Genomic DNA, 20282 nt, shown 5'->3' with positions numbered 1-20282 from the left:
GGGGCAGTGCCTGGTCTTCTCAACACATTCCGCTTAGAATTATCACCAAAAAGGTCTATTTTCATCTCATCAGACCAGAAAATCTTATTTCTCATAGTCTGGGAGTCCTTCATGTGCTTTTTAGCACGCTTTTAACTCTATGAGGGCTTTCATATGTCTTGCACTGAGGAGAGGCTTCTGTCACCAAAACTTATTCTCCACTCATGGTTAGTGGTTGGGTGAAGCTATTTATTGTCAAACTACTGTGTTTTCTCTGTTTAAATCAGAATAATATTGTAATAATAATGTAAATCCAAAACATCCAAATGACCCTGACCCTGGTGATTTTGGTCTGATAACATGTACAGACGTTGACACAAATGGGTTTGAATGGCGGCTAAAGGTAACATCCTCACCTGTGACCTGTTTGCTTGTAATCCGTGTGTGTGCATAAAAGCTTAGTGAGTTTCAGGGATCCAGACTGACTCTTTCATCTTTCATCCAGCCACTGATGTTTCTGCATGCTGAGACATGGGGAAAGCAAAAGAATTGTCAATGGATCTACAGGAAAAGGTAGTTGAACTGTATAAAACAGGAAAGGGATCCAAAACGATATTCAAGGAATTGATAATGCCAGTCAGCAGCGTTCAAACTGTGATTAAAAAATTGAAAATGAGGAGCTCTGTAAAAACAAAACCACGGTCAGGTAGACCAACAAAAATTGTTTGAGATGCAAAGGAAAAACCCACAAATAACAGCAGCAGAAATACTGGACTCTGAAAACTGACTGTTCCAAGATGTACATTAAGGAGGCATTTGAAGAAAAATGGGCTGCATGGTCGAGTCGCCAGAAAGCCATTACTGCGCAAATGCCACAAAGTATCTCGCCTACAATACGCAAAACAGCACAGAGACAAGCCTCAAAACTTCTGGAACAAGGTAATTTGGAGTGATGAGACCAAAATTGAACTTTTTGGACACAACCATAAACGCTACATTTGGAGAGAGATCATCAGGGCCTATGATGAAAGGAACACATGGCTTTCTTCTGGCGACTGGACCATGCAGCCCATTTTTTCAAGTGCCTCTTTATTGTGCATCTTGAAACAGCCACACCGCCAGTTTTCAGAGAGTTCAGTATTCCAGCTGATGGTATTTGTGTTTTTTTTTTGTTTTAACATAGCTCCTGATTTTCTATTTGCTAATCACAGTTTGAACGCTGCTGACATTATCAATTCCTTGGATATCTTTTTGTATCCCTTCCCTGTTTTATACAGTTCAATTACCTTTTCCCGTAGATCCGTTGACAATTCTTTTGCTTTCCCCATGACTCACAATCCAGAAACGTCAGTGGCTGGATGAAAGATGCAAGAATCTGTCTGGATCCCAGAAACTCACTCAGCTTTTATGAACACACACTGATTATAAGCAAACAGGTCACAAGTGAGGATGTTAGTAGCCATTCAAACCCATTTGTGTCAACTTCTGTGCATGTTATCAGGCAAAAATCATCAGGGTATGTGAACTTTTGATCAGGGTCATTTGGATGTTTTGGGTTGTCATTATGATTTAAAAAGAGAAAACACAGTAGTTTGACCATAAATGGCTTCAACCACCAACCATGAGTGGAGAAAAGGTTTTGGTGTTTCCATATTCTCTGAAAAAAGGCCAAGAAAGCAAAAATTCTGCCTTGGTATGTAAACTTTTGAGCACAACGGTTTATATATATATATATATATATGTATATATATATATATATATATATATATATATATATATATATATATATATATGTACACGGTATATACACAGTATATATATAATCTTTTAAGTTTGGTACTGTCGAGGAGAATCATATTTCAAGGTCATTTTTCCAACACATTTGCTGCAAAATCAAAACCCCCCCAAATAATTTTCAGGTTTTTTTTCAGTGCATTATACGGTAAAATGAATGGTGTCATTGTAAACTGCAACTCCTCATATGTCTATGTGGACAGAATTAAAAAAAATATGATCTTAGGAAGAAACAAAACAAGACTAAAAAATTAAAGTGCAAAGGCAAAAAAAAAATATATATATATATCTGCCGGTCGTGATAGGGTTAAGGGACGTTGTAAAGAAAAGTGGGACGAAATTCCTCCAGAATGACGCGAGACACTGATCAAGTCACATGAAAAAAAAAGTTACTTTCTGTTATTGTTACTAAAGATGGTTCTAAGAAATATTGATTCAGGGGTGTACTTACATTTGTATACACAGCATTCTGCATGTTTGGTTAGTTTTTGGCAATTTGTCATGTTTCACTCCTCATCTGAAGTTGGATTTACTTAATTTTAAGACATATTAATATTATGACCTGATATGTAAAACCATAGAATTCAAAGTGGGTGTACTTATTTTTTTCTAATCACCCCATATCATGTTGTTACATGTCAATGTTCTCTTCTCCTAGTGATGGAAATAAATGGTCTTATACAAAGCCGAGAACTGATAAAAGCCTTTGAAAACATAAAACTGATGGAAGATAAACTCCTGGAGGACTGTGGTGCCAACGACTTCAACGAGAATGTGACCGAGTTCACCATACGGGGCCGCGACGTGGACTTGCTCTACGGATCCCTCTTCAATATGATGAGGTCCATCGTGAAGGATTCTCTTGGCCAAGACCAGGTGGATGAACCATTGATCTCCTCCGTGGTCTCGGTCATTAAGAAAGAAGCAGAAACCCACAAACATCCAATAAAGACCTCTGCACATTCTGAAATCCCCCTCCTTGGCCAACCAAGGGGATGGAAAAAGTTATGGAAAGAGGCGGTAAGGGACAGTGTGAGCAAAAGGGTAGCATTCCTGCCCCTGAGGAACGAAGAGAAGGGCTGGCTTCCGACTCACCTGGAGACCCTGAAGTCAATGACTATGGAAGACTTGAAGAAAGTGAAGAATTCCCTGAGAGCGCTGTACCCTGAGGACTACGACGTGTGCGGCACCTACGTGAGCAGTTATCAGGACGCTCTGACCTCACACCTACAGAAGAATCTCCTCCCTGCGGCCTCGGAGTTCAGTCAACTGTATGGTCTGCTGGACTGGATAATGAATCAGTATGGAAGGTAGGACAAAATAATACAGGTCATGCGGGGGTTAAAAATAAAATAACGATCTTTTGTCCAAAAAAGATACAAAGTACAAAAACAGAATATAAAATATCTTCTGCTGTAGATTTAAAAGGAACTTGTAATCAGAAAACAACCTAATGTTTTTATCAGGATTTTATATTAAATGCTTTGTCCCCCATGCCACAATGTTTATAAAAATAACAGAACTAAGTCTTGCAATTCTCACATTGGCCACCGGGGCATTTATAAAGTCTAACTTCCTGTTTCAGGAAATCCACATGATCAGCAATCAGATGATTCAGACACTGCATTATGTATAAAGCATCTAATGCGCGTGTGCAAAGATTATTGTGAAGGGAGGGGGAGGAGGTGAGCTTTGACATCGCCTATCGTGAATAGTGGATACTGTGTTATCTATTGTATATAGAGGTGTTATCAGTCATTCATTGTACAGGAGGAGGAGGTGAGCTGTGACATCACCTATTGTGAATGATGAATCCTGTGTTATCTACTGTATATAGAGGTGTTATCAGTCATTGTATAAGAGGAGGTGAGTTATGATATCATCTATTGTGAATGGTGGATCCTGAGTTATCTACTGTATATAGAGGTGTTATCAGTTATTGTACAGGAGGGGGAGGTGAGCTGTTACATCACCTATTGTGAATGGTGGATCCTGTGTTATCTACTGTATATAGAGGTGTTGGATCAGTTATTGTACAGGAGGGGGAGGTGAGCTGTTACATCACCTATTGTGAATGGTGGATCCTGTGTTATGTACTGTATATAGAGGTGTTATCAGTCATTGTACAGGAGGGGGAGGTGAGCTGTGACATCACCTATTGTGAATGGTGGATCCTGAGTTATCTACTGTATATAGAGGTGTTATCAGTTATTGTACAGGAGGGGGAGGTGAGCTGTTACATCACCTATTGTGAATGGTGGATCCTGTGTTATCTACTGTATATAGAGGTGTTATCAGTTATTGTACAGGAGGGGGAGGTGAGCTGTTACATCACCTATTGTGAATGGTGGATCCTGTGTTATCTACTGTATATAGAGGTGTTATCAGTCATTGTACAGAAGGAGGAAGTGAGCTGTGACATCACCTATTGTGAATGGTGGATCCTGTGTTATCTACTGTATATAGAGGTGTTATCAGTTATGGTACAGGAGGGGATGTCAGCTGTGACATCCCCTATTGTGAATGGTGGATCCTGTGTTATCTACTGTATATAGAGGTGTTATCAGTTATTGTACAGGAGGAGGAGGTGAGCTGTGACATCATCTATTGTGAATGGTGGATTCTGTGTTATCTACTGTATATAGAGGTGTTATCAGTCATTGTACAGGAGGAGGAAGTGAGCTGTGACATCACCTATTGTGAATGGTGGATCTTGTGTTATCTCCTGTATATAGAGGTGTTATCAGTTATTGTACAGGAGGAGGAGGTGAGCTGTGACATCTACTGTGAATGGTGGATCCTGTGTTGTCTACAGTATATAGAGGTGTTATCAGTCATTGTACAGAAGGAGGAGGTGAGCTGTGATATCACCTATTGTGAATGGTAGATCCTGTGTTATCTACTGTGTATAGAGGTGTTATCAGTCATTGTACAGGAGGAGGTGAGCTGTGACATCACCTATTGTGAATGGTGGATCCTGTGTTATCTACTATATATAGAGGTGTTATCAGTCATTGTACAGGAGGAGGGGAGCTGTGATATCACCTATTGTGAATGGTGGATCTTGTGTTATCTCCTGTATATAGAGGTGTTATCAGTCATTGTACAGGAGGAGGAGGTGAGCTGTGACATCTATTGTGAATGGTGGATCCTGTGTTGTCTACAGTATATAGAGGTGTTATCAGTCATTGTACAGGAGGAGGAAGTGAGCTGTGACATCACCTATTGTGAATGGTGGATCCTGTGTTATCTACTATATATAGAGGTGTTATCAGTAATTATACAGGAGGAGGAGGTGAGCTATCGCATCAGCTATTGTGAATGGTGGATCCTGTGTTATCAGTCATTGTACAGGAGGAGGAGGTGAGCTGTGACATCACCTATTGTAAGTGGTGGATCCTGTGTTATCTACTACATCTACTATAGAGGTGTTATCAGTCATTGTATAGGAGGAGGTGATCTGTGACATCACCTATTGTGAATGGTGGATCCTGTGCTATCTACTGTGTATAGAGGTGTTATCAGTCATTGTACAGGAGGAGGAGGTGAGCTGTGACATTACTTATTGTGAATACTGGATCCTGTGTTATCAGTCATTGTATCACGTTATCTGCACATGTTTGAAAATCACTAAATATTACTCATTTTGGTTTATTTTAGTAGAGATCGTGATATGAAAAGAACCATTCCCAAAAATATTTAAAAAATACATACAGCACAAAAACTATATTTACAGAATGGTCATTTTCAGATGATAGATTCCCTAGATCCTGAGCAGGGACCCATGACATGGATCTAGTAGAGGCTCTGGAGATACTTGCTGTGCCTGGATCCCGATAGCTATGGTGACCCTACAGCACTTGTGCCCAGTAGGATGTTAGTAGTGACATATGGCCGGTGCGGCTCCAGTCACAGATTCTGCATTGGGGTCTGATGCTTCACGCCCCACCTCTGCTGTGGAGGAAACAATCCTTTCTGTGACCATTGCCAATAGGTCTGGAGATTTGTCCCCTGGATCCCGGCTCAGCCATAAATGTAAGAAGATGAATGGAGCGAGCGCAGCATGCACGGTCACGTCTGCAATCACATGTCCCATTCCTGAGACACAGGCAGGGAAAGCTATAAATATGCCTTATTAAATGAAGCCGTGGGATAAAACATTGCCATTTTTCCCATTAGGAAAAAGTGTCCTCGTCCGCACTTCCCAGCAGCCTGTAAATCCCCTTTCCCTGTAGGATCCCGGCAGATATTCAGAAAGCTCTCAGTTACTAGAAAATCCATCATGTGTAATATAGTAACAAAAAGGAGGGGAGAGGAGGGGGATGCAGCTGCAGTATAACAGTTCTTCCTGGCTCTCACACTATAGAGCTGCCCTAGTTGTCCCTTATTTTTCTATAAAGGATACTTTTCTCTAATTTTACCATTGTGATCTGTTGTGAATTCTGTTGTGGGTTCTGCTCTTGGGCTCCCTCCGGTGGTTATAAGTGGTAGTGCTGCTGTTTGTCCTTCACAGCAGTCATCAGGTGCTTCCACTTTGGACGGGGCTATTTAGTCTGGCTTCACCCTTTAGTGAGTGCCAGTTGTCCATTGTTTTCTGTAGGATTCTCATCTCTGCTTGGTTTCTCCTGCTGGATTGTCCAAATCATCAAAGATAAGTCCTGGCTTTGTTTTTGCAGTCCACATGCGGTGGACTTTATAGTTCAGTGAATTGCTATGTTTTTTCTTGTCCAGCTTTGTCTGTGTAAGGATTTATTCAGCCAAGCTGGAAGCTCTGGAGTCGCAGAGCTACCCTCCATGCCTTTAGATAGGTGTGGAGATTTTTGTATTCTCTGTGGTGGATTTTTGTAGTATTTTAATACTGACCGCACAGTACTCTGTCCTGTCTTTTCTTTCTAGGTAGCGTGGCCTCCTTTGCTAAATTCTGTTTTCAGTCTGCGTTTGTAATTTCCCTCTCCTCTCACAGTCAATATTTGTGGGGGGCTGTCTTTCCTTTGGGGATTTTCTCTGAGGCAAGATAGTTTTCTTGTTTCTTTCTTTAGGGGTAATTAGTCCTCCGGCTGTGACGAGGTGTCGAGGGAGTGACAGGAACATCCCACGGCTACTTATAGTTGCGGTGTTAAGTTCAGGGTCTGCGGTCAGTATAGAGGCCACCTACTCCAGAGCTCGTCCATGCTGCTCCTAGGCCACCAGATCATAACAGTACAACTGGCCTACAATGAGTTAACCGCATCGCAAAAGAAGGGAAAGAAAGTGCTGAGCCATTTTTTTTTCTGTACTCTGTTGTGTTTTTTTTTCCCTCTTCACCTCTGGGTGGCTCAAGAGTTAGGCGCTGACATGGATGTTCAGGGACTTGCTTCTCAGGTGGATCAACTTGCTGCTAGAGTACAGGGTATTTCTGATTATATCATGCAGACTCCTGTTTTAGAGCCTAGAATTCCTACCCCCGATCTATTTTTTGGGGACAGGTCCAAATTTTTGAGCTTTAAAAATAACTGTAAACTGCTTTTTGCTCTGAAGCCCCGTTCCTCTGGTGATCCCATCCAGCAGGTAAAAATTGTCATTTCTCTGTTGCGTGGCGACCCGCAGGATTGGGCATTTTCCCTGGAATCTGGGAATCCAGCCTTGCTTAATGTAGACACCTTTTTTCAGGCGCTTGGGTTATTGTATGATGAACCTAATTCTGTGGATCATGCTGAGAAAACCTTGTTGGCCCTGTGTCAGGGTCAAGAAGCGGCAGAATCATATTGCCAGAAATTTAGAAAATGGTCTGTGCTTACTAAGTGGAATGAGGATGCTTTGGCGGCAATTTTCAGAAAGGGTCTTTCTGAATCTGTTAAAGATGTTATGGTGGGCTTCCCCACGCCTGCAGGTCTGAGTGATTCTATGTCTCTGGCCATTCAAATTGATCGGCGCTTGCGTGAGCGCAGAGTTGTGCACACTATGGCATTGTCTTCCGAGCGGAGTCCTGAGCCTATGCAGTGGGATAGGATTGTGTCTAGAGCTGAACGCCAAGGATTCAGACGTCAGAATAGGTTGTGCTTTTACTGCGGCGATTCTGCTCATGTTATTTCTGATTGCCCTAAGCGTGCCAAGAGAATCGCTAATTCCGTTACCATCAGTACTGTACAACCTAAATTTCTGTTATCTGTGACCCTGATCTGCTCATTATCGTCATTCTCTGTCATGGCATTTGTGGATTCAGGCGCAGCTTTAAACTTAATGGACTTAGAATTTGCCACACATTGTGGTTTCCCCTTGCAGCCTTTGCAGAGTCCTATTCCTGTGAGGGGCATTGATGCTACACCATTGGCTAAAAATAAACCTCAGTTTTGGACACAGTTAACCATGTGCATGGCGCCAGCCCATCAGGAAGATTGTCATTTCCTGGTGTTGCATAATTTGCATGATGCTATTGTGCTGGGGTTTCCATGGTTACAGGTACATAATCCGGTGTTGGATTGGAAATCTATGTCTGTGACTAGTTGGGGTTGTCAGGGGGTTCATGATGACGTTCCTCTGATGTCAATTTCCTCCTCCCCCTCTTCTGAAATTCCTGAGTTTCTGTCAGATTTCCAGGATGTTTTCGATGAGCCCAAGTCCAGTTCCCTTCCACCGCATAGGGACTGTGATTGTGCTATTGACTTGATTCCAGGCTGTAAGTTTCCTAAGGGCCGACTTTTCAACCTGTCTGTGCCTGAACATGCCGCCATGCGGAGCTATGTAAAGGAGTCTTTGGAGAAGGGGCATATTCGGCCATCTTCTTCTCCATTGGGAGCAGGTTTTTTTTTTGTTGCCAAGAAGGATGGCTCCTTGAGACCCTGTATTGATTATCGCCTCTTGAATAAGATCACGGTCAAATTCCAATACCCTTTGCCTTTGCTTTCTGATTTGTTTGCCAGGATTAAGGGGGCTAGTTGGTTTACTAAGATTGACCTTCGAGGGGCATATAATCTTGTTCGTATTAAGCAGGGTGACGAATGGAAAACTGCGTTTAATACGCCCGAGGGCCATTTTGAATATCTTGTGTTGCCATTCGGACTCTCTAATGCTCCATCTGTGTTTCAGTCCTTCATGCATGATATTTTTCGGAATTATCTTGATAAATTCATGATTGTATATTTGGATGATATTTTGATTTTTTCAGATGATTGGGAGTCTCATGTGAAACAAGTCAGTATGGTATTTCAGGTCCTTCGTGATAATGCCTTGTTTGTGAAGGGGTCTAAGTGCCTCTTTGGAGTACAGAAGGTTTCTTTTTTGGGCTTCATTTTTTCTCCATCATCTATAGAAATGGATCCGGTTAAGGTTCAGGCCATTCATGATTGGATCCAGCCCACATCCGTGAAGAGCCTTCAGAAATTTTTGGGCTTTGCTAATTTTTATCGCCGTTTCATTGCCAACTTCTCCAGTGTGGTTAAACCCCTGACCGATTTGACGAGGAAGGGCGCTGATGTAGCTAATTGGTCCTCTGAGGCTGTTTCTGCCTTTCAGGAGCTTAAGCGCCGATTTACTTCTGCCCCTGTGTTGCGTCAGTCGGATGTTTCTCTTCCTTTTCAGGTTGAGGTTGACGCTTCTGAGATTGGGGCAGGGGCCGTTTTGTCTCAGAGAAATTCTGATGGTTCCTTGATGAAACCGTGTGCCTTCTTTTCTCGAAAGTTTTCGCCTGCGGAACGCAATTATGACGTCGGCAATCGTGAGTTGTTGGCTATGAAGTGGGCATTTGAGGAGTGGCGACATTGGCTTGAGGGGGCCAAGCACCGTATTGTGGTCTTGACCGATCATAAGAATCTGATTTACCCCGAGTCTGCCAAACGGCTGAATCCTAGACAGGCCCGATGGTCCCTGTTTTTCTCCCGTTTTGATTTTGTTGTCTCGTATCTTCCGGGTTCTAAGAATGTTAAGGCTGATGCCCTCTCTAGGAGTTTTTTGCCTGATTCCCTTGGGATTCTTGAGCCGGTTGGTATTCTGAAGGAGGGGGTGATTCTTTCTGCCATCTCCCCTGATTTGCGACAGGTTCTTCAGGAGTTTCAGGCTGATAAACCTGATCGCTGTCCAGCGGGGAAACTGTTTGTTCCTGACAGATGGACTAGTAAAGTGATTTCTGAGGTTCACTGTTCTGTGTTGGCTGGCCATCCTGGGATTTTTGGTACCAGAGATTTGGTTAGTAGGTCATTTTGGTGGCCTTCTTTGTCACGGGATGTGCGTTCTTTTGTGCAGTCCTGTGGGACTTGTGCGCGGGCCAAACCTTGCTGCTCCCGCACCAGTGGGTTGCTTTTGCCTTTGCCGGTCCCTGAGAGGCCTTGGACGCATATTTCTATGGATTTTATTTTGGATCTTCCTGTTTCCCAGAGGATGTCTGTTATCTGGGTGGTCTGTGACCGGTTTTCTAAGATGGTTCATTTGGTACCTTTGCCTAAATTGCCTTCCTCTTCTGAGTTGGTTCCGTTGTTTTTTCAGCATGTGGTTCGTTTGCATGGCATTCCGGAGAATATTGTGTCCGATAGAGGTTCCCAGTTTGTTTCTAGGTTTTGGCGGTCCTTTTGTGCTAAGCTGGGCATTGATTTGTCTTTTTCTTCCGCATTTCATCCTCAGACAAACGGCCAAACCGAGCGAACTAACCAGACTTTGGAAACTTATTTGAGATGCTTTGTGTCTGCCGATCAGGATGATTGGGTGGCTTTCTTGCCATTGGCCGAGTTTGCCCTTAATAATCGGGCTAGTTCTGCTACCTTGGTTTCACCCTTCTTTTGTAATTCTGGGTTTCATCCTCGTTTTTCTTCAGGGCAGGTTGAGTCTTCTGATTGTCCTGAGGTGGACTCTGTGGTTGACAGGTTGCAGCAGATTTGGGCTCATGTTGTGGACAATTTGGTGTTGTCTCAGGAGGAGGCTCAGCGTTTTGCCAACCGTCGTTGGCGTGTGGGTTCCCGGCTTCGGGTTGGGGATTTGGTCTGGTTGTCTTCTCGTCATGTTCCTATGAAGGTTTCTTCCCCGAAGTTCAAGCCTCGGTTTATTGGTCCTTATAGGATTTCTGAGATTATCAATCCAGTGTCTATTCGTTTGGCCCTTCCAGCCTCTTTTTCCATCCATAATGTTTTTCATAGATCTTTGTTGCGGAAATATGTGGTGCCCGTGGTTCCCTCTGTTGATCCTCCTGCCCCGGTGTTGATTGATGGGGAGTTGGAGTATGTTGTGGAGAAGATCTTGGATTCTCGTTTTTCAAGACGGAGGCTTCAGTATCTTGTCAAGTGGAAGGGTTATGGCCAGGAGGATAATTCTTGGGTTGCTGCCTCCGATGTTCATGCTGACGATTTGGTTCTTGCCTTCCATTTGGCTCGTCCGGATCGGCCTGGGGGCTCTGGTGAGGGTTCGGTGACCCCTCCTCAAGGGGGGGGGGGGTACTGTTGTGAATTCTGTTGTGGGTTCTGCTCTTGGGCTCCCTCCGGTGGTTATAAGTGGTAGTGCTGCTGTTTGTCCTTAACAGCAGTCATCAGGTGCTTCCACTTTGGACGGGGCTATTTAGTCTGGCTTCACCCTTTAGTGAGTGCCAGTTGTCCATTGTTTTCTGTAGGATTCTCATCTCTGCTTGGTTTCTCCTGCTGGATTGTCCAAATCATCAAAGATAAGTCCTGGCTTTGTTTTTGCAGTCCACATGCGGTGGACTTTATAGTTCAGTGAATTGCTATGTTTTTTCTTGTCCAGCTTTGTCTGTGTAAGGATTTATTCAGCCAAGCTGGAAGCTCTGGAGTCGCAGAGTTACCCTCCATGCCTTTAGTTAGGTGTGGAGATTTTTGTATTCTCTGTGGTGGATTTTTGTAGTATTTTAATACTGACCGCACAGTACTCTGTCCTGTCTTTTCTTTCTAGGTAGCGTGGCCTCCTTTGCTAAATTCTGTTTTCAGTCTGCATTTGTAATTTCCCTCTCCTCTCACAGTCAATATTTGTGGGGGGCTGTCTTTCCTTTGGGGATTTTCTCTGAGGCAAGATAGTTTTCCTGTTTCTTTCTTTAGGGGTAATTAGTCCTCCGGCTGTGACGAGGTGTCGAGGGAGTGACAGGAACATCCCACGGCTACTTATAGTTGCGGTGTTAAGTTCAGGGTCTGCGGTCAGTATAGAGGCCACCTACTCCAGAGCTCGTCCATGCTGCTCCTAGGCCACCAGATCATAACAGTGATCAGACTCAAAGACTCAACTTTACTGGACAGTTTTGCGTTAAGGTGGATTCTTTTTTGGTATGATCTAAATAAAGGGTCATTTCATTTGACTTTTGCAGAATGCTAGCAATGAAGCTTTCCCATCATGCATCACGCTGTAGAAAGAGCTCCAAATCCCCTGCATCCCCCCAAATCATCCGTAGAGTTAGATAATAAAATTCTGCTTACCTTGAGTCACCACTGGGGGGAGCTAACTGCAGACAGGTATTCATATGCAAAGAGCTCCCTCTGGTGGTGGTTGCAAGTAGCTGCAGTTTTATATTAAACTGAGAAAAATAGCAGATTATCTTCTACAACCCCAAACCAGTGCTGTAAAGGGTTACACGGCGCAGATCAAGCATCAGTTGTAGTTTGGGCTTCTTACATGGAGCAAAGGGACTTTTTAAGCCCAGGACAAAGAGGCAATCTTGACCACTTTACCCCTGACTAAGCCCTACAGGGAGCAGCAGGATCACATACTGTATCCCTCTGTCATGACTCCAGGACCCGGCCTGCTGGGAGTGTGGGGTTCTCCATTATGTTTCTGCATTTATTATTTCAGATCTGTTTAGTTAATTTCTTGTTTTCCCCATAGCAGCCATTAATAACACAAAGGTTGGGTATTGCTGCTAATCCTACGCACCGTGACTAATGATCCAGCCACGGAGCCGCGTGTTCTGCAAATAAAACATTGTCCTCAACACTTTACTTGTCTTTCATGTCGTTACCAGTTTGAGCTTCGTGTCAGCGCCGTGATGTCACTGAGTATAAGATAATGTATATACTATCTATATACTTAATGTATCCAATGAATGGTATATAGTCTGTATACCGCCTCTCCTGGTTCATGGATAACATGCCAGAACTACAGTCAAGACTGACACTGCACAGACAGAAAACACATAGAACCAGCATCACTCCTGTTCATGGCTGTACCTAGTAATGCAGCTGTATATGTCATTGGGGATCTACGCGGGTGTGAACTGGGTCACATTGCCGGCAGAGCAATACAGTTAGGAGACTAATGAATTACCTTGTTGGATTTGCCAGTGGAGCGGCCGGGTCAGTGATGACATCACACATGCACAGTGATGTCACTGGTCGGGCTTCCAGGCTGCTGTCGTCCTCTGTATCCGCTCTAATTCAAGGTAAAGGACCTGGAGAATTCTGTATAGCAATGACTCGTGTCGCTCCTCGTGCCCCAAAAACTAAAATTGTTCTTACAGTCGATTACATACTGAGCACCACAAGGAAAAACACAAAAACTGAGCTTGGGTTTAAGTTGGTATACACAAAGCACATAAGCACATGTTCACATTGGCCACTAAACAGATAAAACTTATGAGAAAGAAAATAGTCATAAACCTGCTGTAAATAAAGAAGTAACAAGCAAAAGTGCATCTAAATAACAGGGTTCTGAGTAACACTGGTTTTAATAACATTTTTTTTAAAAAAAAAGCAAAAAAGCCATCCCACCAATGCCAAGGTGACCCTGGGGTTACAAGGTGACCATTACGCAACAAGGTGACCCTTAGATGACAAGGTGACCCTGACCCTTAGATGACAAGGTGACCCTGACCCTTAGATGACAAGTTGACCCTTAGGTGACAAGGTGACCATTAGGGGACAAGGTGACCCTTAGGTGACAAGGTAACCCTTAGGCGACAAGGTGACCATTAGGTGACAAGGTGACCCCTAGGTGACAAGGCGACCCTTAGGCGACAAGGTGACCATTAGGTGACAAGGTGACCCCTAGGTGGCAAGGTAACCCTTAGGCGACAGGGTGACCATTAGGCGACAAGGTGACCATTAGGCGACAAGGTGACCCTTAGGTGACAAGGTAACCCTTAGGCGACAAGGTGACCATTAGGCGACAAGGTGACCATTAGGTGACAAGGTGACCCTTAGGCGACAAGGTGACCATTAGGTGACAAGGTGACCATTAGGCGACAAGGTGACCATTAGGCGACAAGGTAACCCTTAGGCGACAAGGTGACCATTAGGCGACAAGGTGACCCTTAGGTGACAAGGTAACCCTTAGGCGACAAGGTGACCATTAGGCGACAAGGTGACCCCTAGGTGACAAGGTAACCCTTAGGCGACAAGGTGACCATTAGGTGACAAGGTGACTCCTAGGTGACAAGGTAACCTTTAGACGACAAGGTGACCATTAGGCGACAAGGTGACCATTAGGTGACAAGGTGACCCTTAAAGATAAAGGCGTGTGCACTACTATGTCTGGTGCCAAGGTAGGTTCCCACACCTTGTGAAACTAGAAAGAAGAAACCTGGCACTCAACTTAATGCTCGTGTCAATTTTAATGTAGTACTCAAAAAACGTTTCGGTCCTGTGTCCGGACCTTCGTCAGTTACGTACTTATAGCATAATATGGATAATGGTTACAAAGTTATCAGAAGGCACACCGTGGTCTGCGCCTGTCAAATGCGCAGTTAATATGATAACGAAGGGTGGACTTAAAGTTCTCACAGCACTAGTGTGTGCCAGTGTCCAGACGCGGTATCCCCCGCGTGGAGACCAGCGGGGGATACCGCATCTGGACACTGGCACACACTAGCGCTGTGAGAATTTTAAGTCCACCCTTCATTATCATATTAACTGCGCATTTGACAGGCACAGACCACGGTGTGCCTTCTGACAACTTTGTCACCATTATCCATATTATGCTATAAGTACGTAACTGATGAAGGTCCGGACACAGGACCGAAACGTTTTTTGAGTACTACATTAAAATTGACACGAGCATTAAGTTGAGTGCCAGGTTTCTTCTTTCTAGTTTCACAAGGTGACCCTTGTCACGTAAGTACCCTGTGTTATTTGGACGCACTTTACCTTTTTCCTTCTTTAGTTATTCAGGGTTTATGACTTGTAGATTTTGAGCACCACAAGGGTCACATGTATTGGTGCAACGTTCAGCCTCTGCTTCCCCCAAAAGTATGCACTTTTAGGCAGCGTCGGACTGGGGTGTCTGGGGCCCACCAGAGGAATGGACTCTAGGGGCCCACCCTACAGCTATATGCAAATATCTGTCATTATAGTGGAGCATCGGCTGTAAAACACCGGCGGCTGCTGCACATCTACCGTGTACCCCAATAACTGGGATGTATAATTACGGTAGTTTACATTAATGGGGTTCTTGGTTAAAACAAGTTATCACTGATCCATGGGCGCCACAGGATTGGTGATCGCTTAGATCCGACCATTAGAAACTGGGGAAGTTTTATCCCTGACAGGACACTTTTAACACTATTTTAAAATGCAGCGGCAGGTGGGATTTTTGACCGCAGCTCCATTCATTCTCTTTGGGGGTCCAGAAAAAAACAAGTGCAGCCACTGAGGGAATGAATGGATCAGTGATCTAGTCGGACATGCCACTCCAGTCTAATGGGGATAAAAAGTTCCACATTTTGCTGAGTGGGTCCAAGCAGTCAGACCTCCACCAATCAATACGTTATCACTTATCCTGTGGAGAGGTGATTACTTTTTTCCACAGGAAACCCCCTGTAAGTGCATCTCCGCCGCTGTGTACAAAGCATTAAAACTCTAATGGAAATAAAGAATATTCTCCTAATTAATATCAGAGAGAACAAATGACCGCCATACACAACACAATCCACTATACCAAGACCAATATTACCACATACAGGAAGAAATACCACCACACCATGACCAGACCACATAGTGACCGAATAATACTACATACAAGGGACAAATACCACCGCACCATGTCAAGACCACATATTACCACCACTTGGTGACCAAATAGCACATACAAGGGACAAATACCACAACACCATTTCCAGACCACATATTACCACCACATAGTGACTGAATACTACAATACTGATCAGAAATAAAAAAAACACAAAACACAATACTATCACCATAAGGCTGCCGTCACACTAGCCGTATTTGGTCAGTATTTTACATCAGTATTTGTAAGCCAAAACCAGGAGTGGAACAATTAGAGGAAAAGTATAATAGAAACATATGCACCACTTCTGTATTTATCACCAACTTCTGGTTTTGGCTTACAAATACTGATGTAAATTACAGACCAAATACTGAATGTGTGACGACAGCCTAAGTGACATTATACACAGGAGATCTGTACTGTTATGGTTCTCAATGGCAAGAGAACATAGCCCAGCAAACATAAGTACTAGCTCTTGGAAGGATGGAAACTAAACTGACCATGAACTAAACCTGCCGCACAACTAACAGTAGCCGGGTAGCGTTGCCTACGTTTTTATCCCTAGACGCCCAGCGCCGGCCGGAGGACTAACTAATCCTGGCAGAGGAAAATATAGTCCTGGCTCACCTCTAGAGAAATTTCCCCGATAGGCAGACAGAGGCCCCCACATATATTGGCGGTGATTTTAGATGAAATGACAAACGTAGTATGAAAATAGGTTTAGCAAAATTGAGGTCCGCTTACTAGATAGCAGGAAGACAGAAAGGGCACTTTCATGGTCAGCTGAAAACCCTATCAAAATACCATCCTGAAATTACTTTAAGACTCTAGTATTAACTCATAACATCAGAGTGGCAATTTCAGATCACAAGAGCTTTCCAGACACAGAAACGAAACTACAGCTGTGAACTGGAACAAAATGCAAAAACAAACGAGGACTAAAGTCCAACTTAGCTGGGAGTTGTCTAGCAGCAGGAACATGCACAGAAAGGCTTCTGATTACAATGTTGACCGGCATGGAAGTGACAGAGGAGCAAGGTTAAATAGCGACTCCCACATCCTGATGGAAACAGGTGAACAGAGGGGATGATGCACACCAGTTCAATTCCACCAGTGGCCACCGGGGGAGCCCAAAATCCAATTTCACAACAGTACCCCCCCCTCAAGGAGGGGGCACCGAACCCTCACCAGAACCACCAGGGCGATCAGGATGAGCCCTATGAAAGGCACGGACCAGATCGGAGGCATGAACATCAGAGGCAGTCACCCAAGAATTATCCTCCTGACCGTATCCCTTCCATTTGACCAGATACTGGAGTTTCCGTCTGGAAACACGGGAGTCCAAGATTTTTTCCACAACGTACTCCAACTCGCCCTCAACCAACACCGGAGCAGGAGGCTCAACGGAAGGCACAACCGGTACCTCATACCTGCGCAACAATGACCGATGAAAAACATTATGAATAGAAAAAGATGCAGGGAGGTCCAAACGGAAGGACACAGGGTTAAGAATCTCCAATATCTTGTACGGGCCGATGAACCGAGGCTTAAACTTAGGAGAAGAAACCCTCATAGGGACAAAACGAGAAGACAACCACACCAAGTCCCCAACACAAAGCCGAGGACCAACCCGACGCCGGCGGTTGGCAAAAAGCTGAGTCTTCTCCTGGGACAACTTCAAATTGTCCACTACCTGCCCCCAAATCTGATGCAACCTCTCCACCACAGCATCCACTCCAGGACAATCCGAAGATTCCACCTGACCAGAAGAAAATCGAGGATGAAACCCCGAATTACAGAAAAAAGGAGACACCAAGGTGGCAGAGCTGGCCCGATTATTGAGGGCAAACTCCGCTAAAGGCAAAAAAGCAACCCAATCATCCTGATCTGCAGACACAAAACACCTCAAATATGTCTCCAAGGTCTGATTCGTCCGCTCGGTCTGGCCATTTGTCTGAGGATGGAAAGCAGACGAGAAAGACAAATCTATGCCCATCCTAGCACAGAATGCTCGCCAAAATCTAGACACGAATTGGGTTCCTCTGTCAGAAACGATATTCTCCGGAATACCATGCAAACGGACCACATTTTGAAAAAACAGAGGAACCAACTCGGAAGAAGAAGGCAACTTAGGCAGGGGAACCAAATGGACCATCTTAGAGAAACGGTCACACACCACCCAGATGACAGACATCTTCTGAGAAACAGGAAGATCCGAAATAAAATCCATCGAGATGTGCGTCCAGGGCCTCTTCGGGATAGGCAAGGGCAACAACAATCCACTAGCCCGAGAACAACAAGGCTTGGCCCGAGCACAAACGTCACAAGACTGCACAAAGCCTCGCACATCTCGAGACAGGGAAGGCCACCAGAAGGACCTTGCCACCAAATCCCTGGTACCAAAGATTCCAGGATGACCTGTCAACGCAGAAGAATGAACCTCAGAAATGACTTTACTGGTCCAATCATCAGGAACAAACAGTCTACCAGGTGGGCAACGATCAGGTCTATCCGCCTGAAACTCCTGCAAGGCCCGCCGCAGGTCTGGAGAAACGGCAGACAATATCACTCCATCCTTAAGGATACCTGTAGGTTCAGAGTTACCAGGGGAGTCAGGCTCAAAACTCCTAGAAAGGGCATCCGCCTTAACATTCTTAGAACCCGGCAGGTAGGACACCACAAAATTAAACCGAGAGAAAAACAACGACCAGCGCGCCTGTCTAGGATTCAGGCGTCTGGCGGACTCAAGATAAATTAGATTTTTGTGGTCAGTCAATACCACCACCTGATGTCTAGCCCCCTCAAGCCAATGACGCCACTCCTCAAAAGCCCACTTCATGGCCAAAAGCTCCCGATTCCCAACATCATAATTCCGCTCGGCGGGCGAAAATTTACGCGAGAAAAAGGCACAAGGTCTCATCACGGAACAATCGGAACTTCTCTGCGACAAAACTGCCCCAGCTCCGATTTCAGAAGCGTCGACCTCAACCTGAAAAGGAAGAGCAACATCAGGCTGACGCAACACAGGGGCGGAAGAAAAGCGGCGCTTAAGCTCCCGAAAGGCCTCCACAGCAGCAGGGGACCAATCAGCAACATCAGCACCCTTCTTAGTCAAATCAGTCAATGGTTTAACAACATCAGAAAAACCAGCAATAAATCGACGATAAAAGTTAGCAAAGCCCAAAAATTTCTGAAGACTCTTAAGAGAAGAGGGTTGCGTCCAATCACAAATAGCCTGAACTTTGACAGGATCCATCTCGATGGAAGAGGGGGAAAAAATATATCCCAAAAAGGAAATCTTTTGAACCCCAAAAACGCACTTAGAACCCTTCACACACAAGGAATTAGACCGCAAAACCTGAAAAACCCTCCTGACCTGCTGGACATGAGAGTCCCAGTCATCCGAAAAAATCAAAATATCATCCAGATACACAATCATAAATTTATCCAAATAATCACGGAAAATGTCATGCATAAAGGACTGAAAGACTGAAGGGGCATTTGAAAGACCAAAAGGCATCACCAAATACTCAAAGTGGCCCTCGGGCGTATTAAATGCGGTCTTCCACTCATCCCCCTGCTTAATTCGCACCAAATTATACGCCCCACGGAGATCTATCTTAGAGAACCACTTGGCCCCCTTTATGCGAGCAAACAAATCAGTCAGCAGTGGCAACGGATATTGATATTTAACCGTGATTTTATTCAAAAGCCGATAATCAATACACGGTCTCAAAGAGCCATCTTTCTTAGCCACAAAGAAAAAACCGGCTCCTAAGGGAGATGACGAAGGACGAATATGTCCCTTTTCCAAGGACTCCTTTATATATTCTCGCATAGCAGCATGTTCAGGCACAGACAGATTAAATAAACGACCCTTAGGGTATTTACTACCCGGAATCAAATCTATGGCACAATCGCACTCCCGGTGCGGAGGTAATGAACCAAGCTTAGGTTCTTCAAAAACGTCACGATATTCAATCAAGAATTCAGGAATCTCAGAGGGAATAGATGATGAAATGGAAACCACAGGTACGTCCCCATGCGTCCCCTTACATCCCCAGCTTAACACAGACATAGCTTTCCAGTCAAGGACTGGGTTATGAGATTGCAGCCATGGCAATCCAAGCACCAACACATCATGTAGGTTATACAGCACAAGAAAGCGAATAATCTCCTGATGATCCGGATTAATCCGCATAGTTACTTGTGTCCAGTATTGTGGTTTATTACTAGCCAATGGGGTGGAGTCAATCCCCTTCAGGGGTATAGGAGTTTCAAGAGGCTCCAAATCATACCCACAGCGTTTGGCAAAGGACCAATCCATAAGACTCAAAGCGGCGCCAGAGTCGACATAGGCATCCGCGGTAATAGATGATAAAGAACAAATCAGGGTCACAGATAGAATAAACTTAGACTGTAAAGTGCCAATTGAAACAGACTTATCAAGCTTCTTAGTACGCTTAGAGCATGCTGATATAACATGAGTTGAATCACCGCAATAGAAGCACAACCCATTTTTTCGTCTTAAATTCTGCCGTTCACTTCTGGACAGAATTCTATCACATTGCATATTCTCTGGCGTCTTCTCAGTAGACACCGCCAAA

General features: G+C 44.4%; 1 protein-coding gene across 4 annotated transcripts in view; it reads left to right on the top strand.

Moving 5' to 3' along the window:
- Positions 1 to 20282, top strand: part of EXOC3L4 (exocyst complex component 3 like 4) — a 161057-nt gene that overhangs the window by 62267 nt on the left and 78508 nt on the right. For all 4 annotated transcript variants that reach the window (XM_077268891.1, XM_077268909.1, XM_077268900.1 and 1 more), the window contains one exon: positions 2432 to 3083. In XM_077268891.1, the coding sequence (XP_077125006.1) occupies positions 2432 to 3083 (652 nt within the window). The remainder of the gene's footprint in view (positions 1 to 2431; positions 3084 to 20282) is intronic.

Source organism: Ranitomeya variabilis, chromosome 1 (genome assembly GCF_051348905.1).
Source record: "Ranitomeya variabilis isolate aRanVar5 chromosome 1, aRanVar5.hap1, whole genome shotgun sequence".
NCBI classification, from domain to species: Eukaryota; Metazoa; Chordata; class Amphibia; order Anura; family Dendrobatidae; genus Ranitomeya; species Ranitomeya variabilis.
The sequence above is the reverse complement of the archived record's forward strand: the minus strand, read 5'-3'. Positions and strand labels throughout refer to the sequence as shown.